This window comes from Petaurus breviceps, unplaced genomic scaffold (genome assembly GCF_028583685.1).
Source record: "Petaurus breviceps papuanus isolate PSGF00001 unplaced genomic scaffold, PetGlider_PUasm1.0 115, whole genome shotgun sequence".
NCBI classification, from domain to species: Eukaryota; Metazoa; Chordata; class Mammalia; order Diprotodontia; family Petauridae; genus Petaurus; species Petaurus breviceps.
In genome coordinates, this window is record NW_027185612.1 from 10,158,397 (window position 1) to 10,173,517 (window position 15,121).

At 33.3% G+C, this 15,121-nt stretch overlaps 2 protein-coding genes across 3 annotated transcripts in view; both read left to right on the top strand.

The window, feature by feature from the left end:
* The window catches only part of DNAJB6 (DnaJ heat shock protein family (Hsp40) member B6), a 127,131-nt gene that overhangs the window by 42,388 nt on the left and 69,622 nt on the right, over nt 1–15,121 (top strand). For both annotated transcript variants that reach the window (XM_069084567.1, XM_069084562.1), the window contains exons 4-5: nt 857–919; nt 2,457–2,567. In XM_069084567.1, coding sequence (XP_068940668.1) covers nt 857–919; nt 2,457–2,567 — 174 coding nt within the window. The remainder of the gene's footprint in view (nt 1–856; nt 920–2,456; nt 2,568–15,121) is intronic.
* Nucleotides 2,584–12,939, top strand: LOC138158508 (bifunctional lysine-specific demethylase and histidyl-hydroxylase NO66-like). Its single transcript, XM_069084577.1, has 2 exons — nt 2,584–5,385; nt 6,606–12,939. Exons 1-2 carry the CDS (start codon nt 5,337–5,339, stop codon nt 7,001–7,003), a joined length of 447 nt encoding a protein of 148 aa, XP_068940678.1. The 5' UTR covers nt 2,584–5,336; the 3' UTR covers nt 7,004–12,939.

Here is a 15,121-nt window from a genome sequence, read left to right on the forward strand (position 1 = left end):
ATATATATATATATATATATATATATATATATATATATATATATATAAAATATAATAATTTTTCTTGGATAATTCTCAATTCTTTTTTAGAGTGATTGAGCCAGTAAGCAGCTTTATCAGCTGTGAATTGGCATTCCTGTCTTCAGGCAGCTCTTCCAACAATGTGGTGTTTCCCATTGTGTCCTAACTACACTTATTCGCTTCAGAAACTGAGGGTTGTGGGTAAAATGGAAGAACTGGAATTGGGAATACCTGACTTATGAGCTGTGTAACTAACCAAGGGCTAGCTTTTTAACTTTTCTGAAACTTAGTTTGTTAATCTTAATGCTATCTCCTCCCCTGTTGCCTTGTATTTAATTTGTATATATTGTGCCTGTATTTCTGTATTTGTGCTTTCTCCTTTGATGTACAAGCTACTGGAGGGTAGAGACTAGTTTCATTTTTCTCTTCCTTAGTGCCTAGTGTTATTCTTGGTATATAATAAAGTGATTAAGTGTATTGATTTGAGCTTTAAAATGAGAATAAAAATCACCTGTATTACCTATCTCACAGCATTGTTGTGAGAGTTAAATAATGTAGGTAAGTCTTTTGAAATTTTCTTAGGATTGTTTTATTTGCATTATTATTGGTTAAGATGAATATTTGATGTTTTTTGTTTCTTTTGAAAATAGTTCCTTCCTTTGATTACTTGTTTCTTCCTGACTAATAAATTACTAAGAAATTTGGTGCTATGAAAAACTTAAATATTTGTTTATGGATGCTTAATAGCAATATATAATTGGGAAAATATCTTTTCTATTACATTTGTGGAGGAAAATAGTATATCTCAGCTTTATTTATTTGTTTTACTATTTAGCTAAAAAACGGGACATCTATGACAAATATGGAAAAGAAGGATTAAATGGTGGAGGTGGAGGAGGTATGTCGACATTTCACACCAAAAAGTCTTTTTTTTCCCCAAACTTGAATTTTGGTTTTTAAATTATTATGAGTGCTACTGAAGGTATTAAACTAGATCCTACAATTTATTATAAATTAATGTTAATTTAAAGCTAGAATGTCTTAAGAAAAACTGAACCCTGTGTCTGTATAATGAATGACCAAGCTTGGACCCAAACAAGAATTGAGAGGATGCCACTCCATGCCTTTGTAAAATTGAGGAACTTTGGGTTTGTGAACACTTATGTGCCATGGTTATAAATATGTAGGTATTAGAAATGCTGATCTTCGTAGCCTGCATTTGAACTTTTGTTATTGATGTTTTGTTTTTATGTGAACTTCATTTCTGACTGTATCTTTCTCCTCCAGAGAGCCATTCGCTTTTAACAAAACATTGAAAAGAGAAAGAGGGGGAAAGAAAGCTAACAAAACAAAAAAACACAATTACTCACAAATCCAAAGTTCCATTGTACAAATGCAGAGTCGTAGTCTCCCAATTCTAAGTTGTGTGTGTGTGTTTGTTTACATAGAAATTTAAAGTTTCTCCTTTGTGAAGAAAATTTTTTTTTAACAGTTGTGACTAGTTACTTTGGAAGTAGAAAATTACTTTCAAAAAGTTGAAAGTATGTATGCCACATTCTTAATTTACATTGTAAACTTGATGACACCTAACCCATACCACTAGACCAGTATAATTCTTTAAACATGGTTTCTTTAGCCAAAATCAAGTCAATAATTGTTAACATACTATCTCGGTGTGAAATTGAACAGCTTCACTAAGGGAAGTAGAACTCTGTATGAGTTCTTCCATTGGATTCTACCCCCAGTACTCACTGCTATCTTCCTTCACTCTCCTGTTTAGTGCCTCATTTCCTAGCCTTTGTAGGTAACAATTAACTGATGGAATAAAATTTTTGAAAATTGGAGAAATTTACTGGAATTCTTTGGTTACTCTGTTTCCCACATGTGAATTCTAGTGTGCTTTCTGAAGCCAAATTATTTGGTGTTTTTATATTAGCCTTTTAAAGTACCCAACTAATAGTGCACTATAGTTGAGACTGGTATAAAATCTGTGCCAAAAACAAATTTTGGAGGGAAACCAAATATATAATGGGGTCTTGGTTACATTCTAAGAATAGAACAGAAGTCTTGTCCATTTAGTTTGCTCAGTACTGTAGTAGTGACCATGAAATTTTTGAGTCTCCTGTGGAGTATATAACAAAATGTGTTGAGAGTTGTGTGGATTACAGATGTTAACAAGATGAATGTGGCAGTTAGTTTTCCATCTCTACTGTGAAATGTAAATTTCGCTGTTGTACAAATCAAGGCAGGTCATCTTGAAACATAGGCTAAACTTTTTGAAGGTAGAAAAGCCTAAATTTATGAAGTTATACTAAGTGTTACTTTCTTCCATGTAGGGCTTTAACTATGCCATGTCTTCCTAAAGCAAATGATACTTCTTAGATACAATCTGCTTATAATTATAAACTCAACATTTTCTTAAACCATTTCTACAGGTGGAAGTCATTTTGATAATCCATTTGAATATGGATTCACATTCCGGAACCCAGATGATGTCTTCAGGGAATTTTTTGGTGGAAGGGACCCATTTTCATTTGACTTCTTTGGTAAGCTATTGGTTGTGGTACTGTATCTTTGTTATGATGGCACTATACAAAATTTAACAATGTTCCATAAGATATACTTAATTAAGTTCTTTCCATTAATTAGTTACAATAATTCCAGTGTCTTAAGCCTTTCTATTTGAAATATATGGGAAATTTATTACTGTCTTTTTATTTTTTTGCCTATTATAGAGGTTTCTGACTTTTTGAAACAGTTGTCATTAGTTTAAGATAGTTGATAAATATGAATTTAAATTTCTTTTGCCAGCTTATGAGTGGGAAAACTTTTAAGGATTCAGGTGTTGTGTACGTTGGTTCCCATTTGGAAAACTGGTTCTTGGGTTAAGTGTGTGTATGTGTTTGCCATGTGTATAGAAATCTGAAGTCATAGCTTAGATATTCTTCAGAAGCAAAAGAAATGCTTTTCTGACTTACCAACAACGTTCTTATTTTTTCTCAGTGTATTGTACTATGATCTTTGGGTCCAGTTTTGTGAAAAGGAGGGTGGGAGTGATATCACTAGATCTGGATCCTGTAGATGTTCTTTGAATTGAGAAACTAGTTTTATAATGAGAGGTAGTGTTTGATTAGCTTGCTTCTTCCTTGGTAGGATTATGGAATTCACCATCAAGTAGGTCTGTTGTTCGTCTTTGTTACTTTCTAACATATGCTTGGATTATTAAATTAAAGAAATATTTACTAAGCGCCTATTCTGCAAAGAACTGTGCTTTGGCTATCCCTCAAGGCTTGTCAGATACCTGATGTCAGTCAGCATTTTGCTCTTAGTGCTTCTTCCCATTTTTCCAGTTGGCTGTTTGAATTGTCAGGGTATTCAATGCATGCACTGTCTATGTTGGAAGTCAGGGCTGAAATTTGTGCTGCTACAGCCACTTTTGTCTTCTGGCTCATTGAAGGGGAAACACACCCTGTGTTTACCCCTCATTTCCCTGGAGCCTGATTGGAGAGAGTGATCACCATCTGGAACCTCCCCCCCCAGGAGGGAAACAAGAAGAACAATTCTGTCTACAAAGAATACAGGGGAAAACAAGTGGAGGCCCCTGCCCATCGTAGGCACAGAAGAGGAATTAAATCACCAGCAGTTCGGGTAGGTAATAGGTTTTATTTATGGTGCAACTCTGCAACGTATTGTAGTGTGGAAGTGGAAAGAAATTCCATCATTTACTCTCATGATTCCACACTTTTGATTAATAAAACTGTAGTAATTGCTTGCTATTTTCATTTACACAAGTAGCAGCTAAAGACCCAAGTACATACCTTAAAGGGGCCAATATTTATGGCAAGGCAACACAGTGAGTAGATAGGGAACTTGTTAATCCTTTTATTTTGTTATTTTGGAGGATCGTCATTTCTTAGTTTTGATTACAGGTATAAATTTATGTGACTATTAATTGACTTAAGATTGAGTATATCCAAATATCCAGTATGTGAAACTTTAAACTTAGATTTAAATCTTCACATTATAATTAATGAAGGCTGAACTTTGTTCAAAGAAATTATTAAAATAGATGGTAGAAAAACAAGTAGGGTACTATTGTAATTGCTAATTCTTTCACTAGAAGTTTTTATGTTTCTTGCTGTCTTTAGTTATAATGTAGAATTCTTCAGCTGCTCATTTTTAAAAATCTTTTTTTTAGAGGATAATTGAGGTTAAGTGACTTGCCCAAGGTTACAGCTAGTTTTTGTGTTAAGTGTCTGAAGTGTAGGATTTGAGCTCAGGTCCTCCTGACTCCAGGGCCGGTGCTTTCTTCACTGTGCCACCTAGCTTTCCCAAGCTACTCATTTCTTAGGGGAAAATGAGGATGAGGGCAGAGAATTTTTATAAAAATTTTTGGATGGACTATTTGTAATGTAACCAGGGACCCAATTTTTATGAAAAACCGCATTATATGTCGAATTCTCATCTCCAGGAGGTAATTTAATTCTGTTTTTCCCTTGGAGATAGGGTAATTTTACTAAGTTCCTGTTTAATTCTGGTTCTGTCTTTAGGGGTGTTGAATTTAGTTTATCTTTAATGTTATGAAAAGAGTGGGAAGTGTCATTTTAGTAATGAGTGATTTAATGACTGGTTTCTTTTTTCTTTTTGGAGGGCACTTGGGTTTAATTATCTTGCCCAAGGTCACACAGCTAGGTTTTTTGTTTGTGTGTGTTAAGTGACTGAGGCCAGATCCGAACTCAGGTCCACTCTACTCACTGCGCCAGCTAGCCGCCCCAATGACTGGTTTCTTTTAAACCCCATCTTTTGATTTCCATTTAGGAGAAAAAAGGGGTTATATGGCTGTGTCATCATAGTCAAAATTTTCTTTTGTTGGGAATTAAAAAATTTAGATTATTTCATGATATACCTAAAATAATGGATCTTTTAAACTAAAAATTTGTGTTGTTGCCAGGGAAGCTTAGTATTTATATGTATCAATATAATTATCAATTTAAGTGAAGGAACCTGTACTTATAAGAAAAAAGTAATTGGTAGTAAAGAGAAATTATGTTACATGTAAACAGATCTTGAGAGAAGTAGCCAATTTTTAAATTGTAATAGAATATTCAGGCACTCATTTTCTTAAATACCTTGTGGGGTATTTGTTTCCTAATATATCTTGTTTTTAAAATCCCTTTGTTATCCTACTGCTGCCTGCCCCCTTTTTATATTTATGACTTATTAGTTTGGCAGTGACACTTTTTCAATCCATTCTTATAGGTCTTCTAGGTGGCTTCCATTTTCAGTCACTAAGGATTTACGCAAGGGAAAAGAGGATGCTTGATGGCTTCCACATGTATGAAGTAACTGTCCATCCTGCTGGTGGTATGTTTAGTGTAGATTCTGGTGAATTCAGGGAATCTCAGGTTTATATTGAAATTGGGCTTTTTTTGTTATTTCCACAATGCAGGAGATTTTTGTTATCCATAAAGCTATACTTTTAATGAATTTGCAATATTTTTCCTTTTATTCATCCCACAAATTAATTTTTGAAGGCTTTTTGATATCATCCTTGCTCTCTGGTGTGTGTACATATATATATTGTTCCTTTCAAAAGGAAATACCAGGCACACTTATGAATTTTTTTTTTAAATTAGATTATTAGCACCTAGAGTACAAAATCCTGTTTAGGTGCCCTGCATCATAAGCAATGTGGAAAATTAATAAGATTAGGAAGAAAAGCAATCCCTGTTTTTGGTTGAAAATTTTAGAATAATGTTTAAGGACATGATACACATGGTGGTTCGCAGTAATTCTTTTTGATTGAGGACAACACAATATAAAAGGGGTTTAAATTATGGCAGTAAAAAATTGGATTAGACATTAGGATGAACTTTCTGACTTAGAAATTGATAAGGGATTAGGTTCCCAGTGGATTTGTATTCTAGCCATCAGATCAACTCTGAAAACTGTTCAGTCAAGAGGTTGTGGCTGTTAATACTTACCTTTATGGTAGATTGGTAGACTAGATGACTTAAATCCCTTCTAGACAGTTAATAAAACTTAGGCATTGTGTCCATGTATTTACCAGGATGTTAATTTGAAATTTTTATTATTAAAGGATTATAAAACCTGGTTTTAAATGATTTAGCTGATTAAATACTTTAATAATGATGTCCCTGATGGTACCATAAAAAAAATTTACTGATTTTTCTCCCTGTGAACTCAAATGCTTATAAAATGACAGCTAATTTGGGGGTGGGATGAGTGTAGTTTGTTATATTACTTGTAGTTATCACCTATTTTTTAAACTCATTAAATAGATAAGCATAGGTATCATGATATAAAAATATGTATATAGGGTCAAAAGTGTTCACAGTGGGTTTTTACTTAAACATTTCCCTTAACATTAATTTTTAGCTTTAGGAATAAATAAGTAAACCAGTAGAGAATTGGAGAAACATAATAAGAACAAAAAGAAGAGAAACACAGGAGAAAGTTGAGGCCATTTGAAAGCACAGTCTGAGTCTAAGATAGTTTAATGTTATATTTTGTGAGCCATGATTTAATAAATATTAATATGGTGAGTCATTTTACCCTACCAGGATTCGAAGAGCTGACCAGTGAAGAATTGGAAGCTAATGAGGAATTAGATCAGCCTGGTTTTGATGGGTTTGAAGAAGTTCCCAGTGAAGAGAGCAGTGAGGTTTTGGATGTGGTGTCCAGTGAGGATGAGCCCTGTGTTTCAGGACAACATCAATGTTTTGAAGATTTGACCAGTGAGGAACTGGATGTTATCTCTAGTGAAGAGGAACCAAGTGAGGTGAACAGTCGGGGCCCAGGGGAAGTGCTTAGTGAGGAATTGGAAGTTGTATCTAGTGAAGAAGAAGCAAGTGAAAGGCTTCCTTATTATGGGGATATGGAAGAGCTCAGCGAAGAATATGAAGAACTGCTCAGCGAGGAAGAACATAGTGAGGCAGAGCGTGAGGCCCTAGTGGTTTAACAATAAACGTTAAAAGAACATGTGGGTGATGTGACTCCTTTTTGTTTTATAAGATATAAGATTTACCAGAATTCTGTAACCCATTTATTTAATAACCAGAATAAATAGAGAAACTCAGCTATCCTGATCGCAGAAGAACACTAGGAAAGAGGCAACAAAACCCAACCCCCAACCCAAAACCAAACAAAAACCTTTTGAGGACCCGAATTAGAGATCACATAATCCAAGCAATTAAGGCTCAAGAATTTTACTGATTATTAGGAGAACCCCTCTGCCCTTCACTTTTTTAGCCTTTTTATTTTAGTCATAAGGTTGTTAATTTGTTGTTCCCTAGACCATAGACTAGAAATGGGGGTTGGGAAGGAGTCCTGGCCCATGTCCGCAATAAAAGGTGATGTCTGGGAAGAAAAAAAGAGTTTTTAAAGACAGACACAAGAACTCAAAGAGAATTAGTTAAGAGCCATCTTTACTACTTAATAATAGCCTAAGAGGATTTTGTTGTATTACAGTGTAATATGGTAACTGATGCTTGTAATAAGGTATTTGTTTAATCTTTATTGATGATTTAGTTTCCTTTTTTTATGGAGATAGGCTTCCATTTTCTCTCTTCTCTTTCATTGCCCTTTATTCTTTCCCCTTTCTGTTCCTCCTCCTTCCCTTTCCCCATTTCCCTTTCCCTCCCTATTCTGTTTCTCCTTTTACCTACCTACCTATGATTATCCATCATGAATGATTAAAATAAAACCATGATAAAACCAGGTCATATCAAACAGCTCATTCACCAATGATGCTGGGTGAAAAATAGGCAGTGGGAAGCCGCTTAATGTTTCTATACTCAGTTTATAGTTCTATAAAATGAGATAGTTGGATTAGCTCTCAGAGATCATTTCCTGCTCTAAATCCTGACCTGAATATGATCTAATATTCTATTGATGGGGGAGGTGATTTAGGTACATTTTTTCCCCCAACATGGAAAAATATATCACATGAGAAAAAATAGTAGTCCTGAAGTTGTTCCCCCACCCTTCCACCCAATGATATCTCATTATATGATAAATCTTATTAAATCAAGCTAGATTAGTTTAGTAACTACATCTAAGAGCCATCTGAACCTCCCTGTGGTATTGTTGGCTGTTAGTGAGAGACTTGGGAGCATTTAGAATTTGAAGATATGGTTGGACTGTTATCAATTATATTTTCCCAACTTTTTTTTTTTTACCGTTAATGTGTCTTCCTTTGCCCTTTTAATATGACTATATTAATAAACCCTACACATAAATAAAAACAATTTTGAGGACTTCAATTATGTCTCAGTATTAAGAGTTGAAAAAATGTTTAAAATGTCAGTTGCAATAGCTAAGCATTGCTATTTTTCACAAAACTTTATATTCATCTTTTTTTTTTTTTTTTTTTTTTTGCTTAATTTGTAAGTATCTTCATGAAGAATTAGAGTTCATCCCAGGAACAGGAAGAAACTATTAACCTGCTCTGAGGTGATGACAGTGCACATATGTTAGTGAGCAATTATTTAAATAAACGTTCAATAGAGTAGTTTAATATTTACTTCACAGACAGTGCTATTGATGTCTGTGCATTGTACCTGTATATTTTTCAACAAATAAGATCAACTACCAAGAAAGAGCCAAGAGCCTACTGATGTCTAAAAATTCTATGGTTGTATGAATGTCATAGAATTCTAGGTCTTGACATTATATGTGGAATTCACTGTAAGATATCTAGTACCAATCACTTAAACTTTGGGCTCCGTTAAGGGTTTAAATTTCGAATTGTTCCTTGAAATGTTCAAGCAATTATGGGAGATGATTTTAGTCCTAGTTGTTATTATGAATTGTGTAAGATTTTACTAAATGTTTCTGTTTTATTAGTATACTACTATTTATAACACCTAATATGATTTACAAGGAAGTACATAATAATTTGAGGGTATGAAAGAAGTAAGAAAGTTGAGCTAAGAAACTAGAAGGAACCAAGGGAAGAAACACCTGGATTTATCTGAACTATAATTTACCTTTCAGATAAGTTGTCATTCCTTCAATTAGTATGTTTTTTCTATGAAAAAAAGTAATTCTTACTGAGAATGAAAAAATATTTGCTTTATGACTGCATAGATATTTAAGTTTAAAACTTTTTTAACTTTAAAAGTCAGGTTTTACTAAGGATTTAGAGACCATGTTGAGACATTTTATTTTATTGCAGAATAAATTTCTATTAGAAAATATTGGTGGGTCTTATTTATTTAAAATGAAGTTATTGTTAGCAATGTGTTCTAGTTTTCTACATTTTCCTTTAATGTTTACTCACCTGATCTTTTCAGTCTAGATATTGAGATTTGTATTTTATTATTCTGTAATGAACTGCTTAAACCTTCCATTTCTAAAAGTTTTGTTTTCCCTTCTTCCCCAGTCTTTAAGAAACAACCAAAACTCGAGGTTTAAAAAAATTATTTGAGTTTATCTAGTATAATTTCTGCATTGTTTCTAATAAAATATAATTAGATTAGGTTTAATTAGAGTATGTGAATTAAATAATCTTTACATTACTTTTGACCTTTGAGTTTAAAGTATCTCCACTCACATGGAGATTATTATATAATTTGTAATATGAATATTTTAGCTTTGTCTAAACCCTTATTCCCCATAATGCTCTACTCCCACTATGCTTTCTAACAAAGTTTGGTAGGTTTGGATATTATGTGGTACCTATTTTCCCACAGTTTTTGAGGAATAATAGTACTTTAGGCAAATAACATTCTTCTAGAAATTTTGGTAACTAGCACATTCTAGAAACCATTTAAAGGTAAATTGTTGAGTTTTGATCTTCAAGCTTATACTTGACTGAGTTAACAAAAAATAGGATGTTAAATATAGGTGTGATGTAGAGATTAAAAACTGCCTTATCTTCACTTGTTTTTTTTTGCAGGATAATTTAAAAAATTATAGTTTTCTTTTTCAGGTATGTTTCCTGACTTGATTAGGTTCTTTTTCCTATAAAACTCATATTAATCTTAGAAGATTTCTTTATAGTTTTACTTTTTCCTTTAAAATCTAATATGATTTTATTTGTGCAAATATTTTTGTTTGCTTTAATCTGGAAGTCAGAATTAGGTTTATTTTAGCCATTTGAATTGTAGAGTAAGTCTTAAAGTCAAAACCTCAAGTTTTACTGTTAGCTTCTGTAATACCATTTGGAAGGTTTTAAGGTAAAGGAGATAGAATGAACAAGAAATAGAGATTTGGGATCAACAGTAATTATTGAGAAATTATATATAGTAATTATTGAGAAATTAATGGTCAGATGATTTAAAGGGGCTATCACTGACATTATGGGTAAGTAGTTGCATATTGATTTGATCTTAGTGGTACTGGCAAAACTATCCAGGCATAACTCTTCTCATCCCCCTAAATGTTTTGGTTGAAGGCAGTGTAACTGTGGTGGGAGAATTGACCTGGATGCTAAGAGGCTGGGTAAGGACTTATCTTAAAAAGTGAGTTATTCTTTGTGTCACATTTAGTATTTAATATTTAGGATAGTAGGTTTATCTTTGTGTCACATTTTCTTCCTTTCTGAAATGAGTCGGATTAGGTGACCTCCGTAACAAGTGATACATTTATTTCCTGTAAAAAATATTTGTTTAATGATTTAAAATCTTATTTCACTTCATGTTAGTTAACCTTTTACAAGTCTCTCTTCTGTTCCCTTTGCTTCTGTCTCCCTGCACGACTCTCCCTCTTTCCCTTTTTATCCTTGGACCACAGCCATTGTATACCAAGCCTTTATTACCTTGACTGTTAGAATAGTGTCCTAATTGGTCTCCCTTCATCCACTCCTTCTCCCCTGCCTTTCCCCCCCCCCCCCCCCCCGCCCTTTTTGGAGGCGGGGAGGCAAGGCAATTGGGTTAAATGACTTGTCCAAGGTCACATGGCTAGTAAGTGTTAAATGTCTGAGGCCTCATTTGAACTCAGGTCTTCCTGACTCCACGGAAGGTGCACTATTCACTGCACCACCTAGCTGTCCCTCTTTACCTCCTTTTTTTCTTTCAGAGCTGCCAAATTGATAATTCTTATTATCTTACCCCCTTGTTTGGGAAGCCAGGTTTCTCATTGCCTTCAGTGTAAAATACCAACTTTTTCACATTTAAAACCCTTACAATCTGACTCTATGCTCATTCCATTCAGCCAGATAAGCATCCTTAATTCTAGTCCAAACTGCTTTCAATTGACTATCTCCTATGCCTGGAATATTTTCTTTGGTAACTTCCACTTTTGAAATCCCTACCACCCTTCAAGGACTATCTCAAGATTGTCTTGTTGATTCCACTGTTACTTATTTTGCATATATCCTGCATATCTTTTTATTTCCTTCTTTAGAAACAAGTATCTCCCTAGTAGAATGTCAAGCCTTTGAGTACAGGGACTGTCTCATTTCTATTGTTAACACAAGTCCACAGCACAGAGCTTAGCACAAAGCAATACTTATCTGATTAGTGTGAGGGAGCCCTTTATCTTTAGCATTGCTAATATTGGTAATATCTAAAAATGTTTCTTATTCCCTCATTTCTCCTCCACTGCATCTGGAAAGACTAGAGGTATTAACCTTTTATTGAGGGTCTTGAGCGAAAAACTTAAGTATTCTTGTTAAGTAAATTTTAAAATAGGCAAAAATTTGGTAAGATCATGCAAAGTTTTGTATATTTGTAACTTAAAAAATCAAATTTTCTGTTATCTGCCTAGAATGTGTTTTCCTTATTTTTTAAAAAGAGAATCATGTTGCAGGAATGGATGTAAGTTTATTAAGAAATGCTTGTATCCTAATATACTTATATAATATACTTAACTAATTAAAACACATTTATTTTTATTTGTTATGTATTCAGTACCAAAGTCAAAGTTGTCTCTTAATTAATTGGGTTTATTTTTAACTTATCTTTTACTGTTTTTTCTTTTCTTGAATAGTATTTTTTATACTGGTATGTATTTTCCTAATGTGTATTAATTTGTTTGTGTTAATGAGTTATCATAGGAATTATGTCTTAGTTAAGAAAAATTAATATAGAAGGTGAAATCTTTTAAGACTTGATCTAAAGAAGACAAGCTTATATGATACTTGTTAAGAACTTTTCCTTATCATTGCTCTGTTATTGTATAAGTATCCAAAAACATGAAAGGTGATTCTTAATAGAAAGAAAAAGGAAATACTAGAAAAATTATCAAAAACTCATCAGCTTTTGTCTTCCTTCTTGCAGGCTAGAGCCTGTTATTAAACTTTTATTGTCCACAATACTTATGGCTCTTTCATCAGTCACTTTTGCCAGCTGTTGAAGGAAGAATTAAATTTATTAACCTAGGGGATTTGTGGTTATTTTTCGTTGTCTTAGGGAGTTGAATAACTCCCAATCATTGCAGATTGTACTTTTGCATTGTTGCCAGATTGAATTTATTCTATAAATTTTATCCTCTTAATTATTGCTTTATTAGAAGACTGGGAAAGTTTTATTGAGGTATGAGACTACAGTCATATAGACATAATTGCTTAAGTGAAAAGGATTATCATGGGGCATAACACTAAATTAAACATCAAATGTTGTAATAGAATTAGCATAGATCTATTCTCTTAACATGTTACATAATTTGGATTTCATAAGACCAGAATGTAATATTTTAGAACAACAGGATTTTGCAAATTCTTGTCAAACATTACTAAGATTCTCTTGTGAAAAGATTTTAATATTTCTGGAAGATAGAGTTGCTATATTGGGCTATCTGTTTATCATATGGAATTGTAATTATCTTTATATTAGCATTCTAAAATTTAGTTGATGCACAATATAGATCCATTCAGTAAGAGTTGATTAAATTCCTAATATGTATAAAATCCTATAATAGGCACTGGGGATTCAAATACAAAACAAAAGAAAATATTTCTTTTGAGGTAGCTTTTGTTTTATCCAAATTACCTTTAGAGTGGCCCTTTCTTAGACCAATTAAAAACTTGCCACAAAGCAGTTTAATTTTAAACCCTAAAATCATGTATTTTTTTCTCTAGTGAGTTTGAAGTGAAAATTTTTTTAAGAATTTGAGAGAAATAGGGGATTTAACAGTAAATGAGGGATAAAACTGAATTCTTGATCTGTATTGAACCATATAGTTAAAGTAAATTATCAACTATATTGAAAGTGACTTAATATATTTATTTGATTAGGTAAAAGATTAGAACCTTGAAATTTCCACTTTTTAATTTTTAAACCTTATGCAAATTTAGCCTCATTGTTAATATAAAGCATATTGAGGTGTGAGGAATATAGGCTCATGGTATGATTAGAAGTAAAAGTTACCTTGGAGGTTACTTAGTTCATCTCATTTTACAGACTAGGAAACTAACTCGCTTTAACTTGCCCAAGGGCATAAAGGTAAATACCTGAAAAAGGATTTGAATAGGTTCTGATTCCAAATTCAGCCCATTATCCATGGTACTGATGATTTTAATAAATGAGATTTGAATAAAAGGATTTAAGTAGTTTAAAAAAGTGAACTGTAAATAGTAAGCATATAGACGATACACATGTATGTACAAGATGTTTTTGGTTATGTCTTTGTGTGGTTAAATCTTTGTCAGCTTACAGAATTGTTTAATGTAATATGTCACCTGACAATGAACATAACACTCTGCAGTGTAGATTGATTCATGGTAAAACTGGAATCATTTGTGTTGTTTTTTTAAATATGTTTCATGGGTTTTTTGTAGTGTGTAAATAGAAATTGCCACTTGAATTTTTAATTTCACCTGTTAGTTTTTGACATTTATTTATATATGTGTGTTTTTTTTTTGTTTTGACTGAAAAGCAGTTTTATTTCCAATTTTTTCAGATATTAAGTGGTAATTAGAAATAGTTTTATTTTTGAATTTATCTCTGGGAGTTAGTAATACATGTTATAGAAGTAATACAAAATTTAAAATAGTTCATGAGAGTTACAAGTGAATGCTTCTTCCATATTTCAGGTATGCCTTATCCTCTGCTCTGTAGAATAGCACTGAGCATGAGTTCAGCCCAAACTGAGAACCTGCCCTAGATGCTTGGAAAGAGCTCCCTCTCCCCTAGATTTCCAGCATCCTCTCTACACTCCCCCCCCCCCCCCCCCCTTACCCCCAAACTTCCTCTGGGTTTGAATGGACCAGCTATAGAAACTGAAACCACCATCCCACATTGACTTTGCTTATTTATTACAGAACCTCTCCATCCCACATTGACTTTGATTATTTATTACAGAACCTCTCCCTGCACCAAAGTTTTGGGAGATTGTTCAGCTTGTTTGTCCCCTGTGTTTGGGAAATTCCTGGATCTTTTCCTCACTTTAGACTAACCTTTCCATTTCATATTCCTCTTTCATCCTATCTTTCATAATCTCCACTGTATTTGTAAAAGAATTCCAAAAAAACCAAAATTTCTTTTCCTCTTAGATCTCTTCCTGTCTTCTGGTGCTGTTAGTAGAAATCTAACAGTCCTTTCCACTGCAGGGTATTGAAGGAAACTCTGGACCATGAGTAGATAGATATTGACATTTATTGTTCCTCACTACCACCTAGACTTGGCCTTTGCAAGTTTCTCAGGATTCATATAGTGCAGATCCTTGTGTTACAGTCATTTATTAGTGTCCAAGTCATTCCCCTTCTTTTCCTAAAAAGAATTTCAGTACCTATCAGCTTTTCTCCTCCAAATTCCAATCCCTGCTTTTATATTTGGGCATTTCAATATATACATTAATCTGGCCCCCTTTGACACACTAACATGCTAGCTCATTAATTAAATAATTAATTGCCATCGACCTACATTTTCATTCCAACCTACATTTTATAGGTGGGCTGAGCCATTCATAAGGCTATTCATCCTTGATCTCACCATCATCCATGGTTTATAAAACCCTAGTCCTGATCCTCTGAAATTCTTACTGCTGATTGTAATCTACCTTCCATCATTTCATCTTTCTCAAATTTATTTTTTCTCCTTACTCTGTTCTTTAGTTGTTCTAATCTCCCAGTCCTTTAGACTCCTTTGACTTTATTCTCCTTTTATATTCAACCCTGTAGTTAACAATTAAATTA

Bases quoted from the DNA above. Each gene is read 5' to 3' on its own strand.
- LOC138158508 (XM_069084577.1), top strand. From the start codon at position 5,337: ATGCTTGATGGCTTCCACATGTATGAAGTAACTGTCCATCCTGCTGGT. The intron at 5,386-6,605 runs GTATGTTTAGTG...TTACCCTACCAG, and splicing joins AACTGTCCATCCTGCTGGTG to GATTCGAAGAGCTGACCAGT.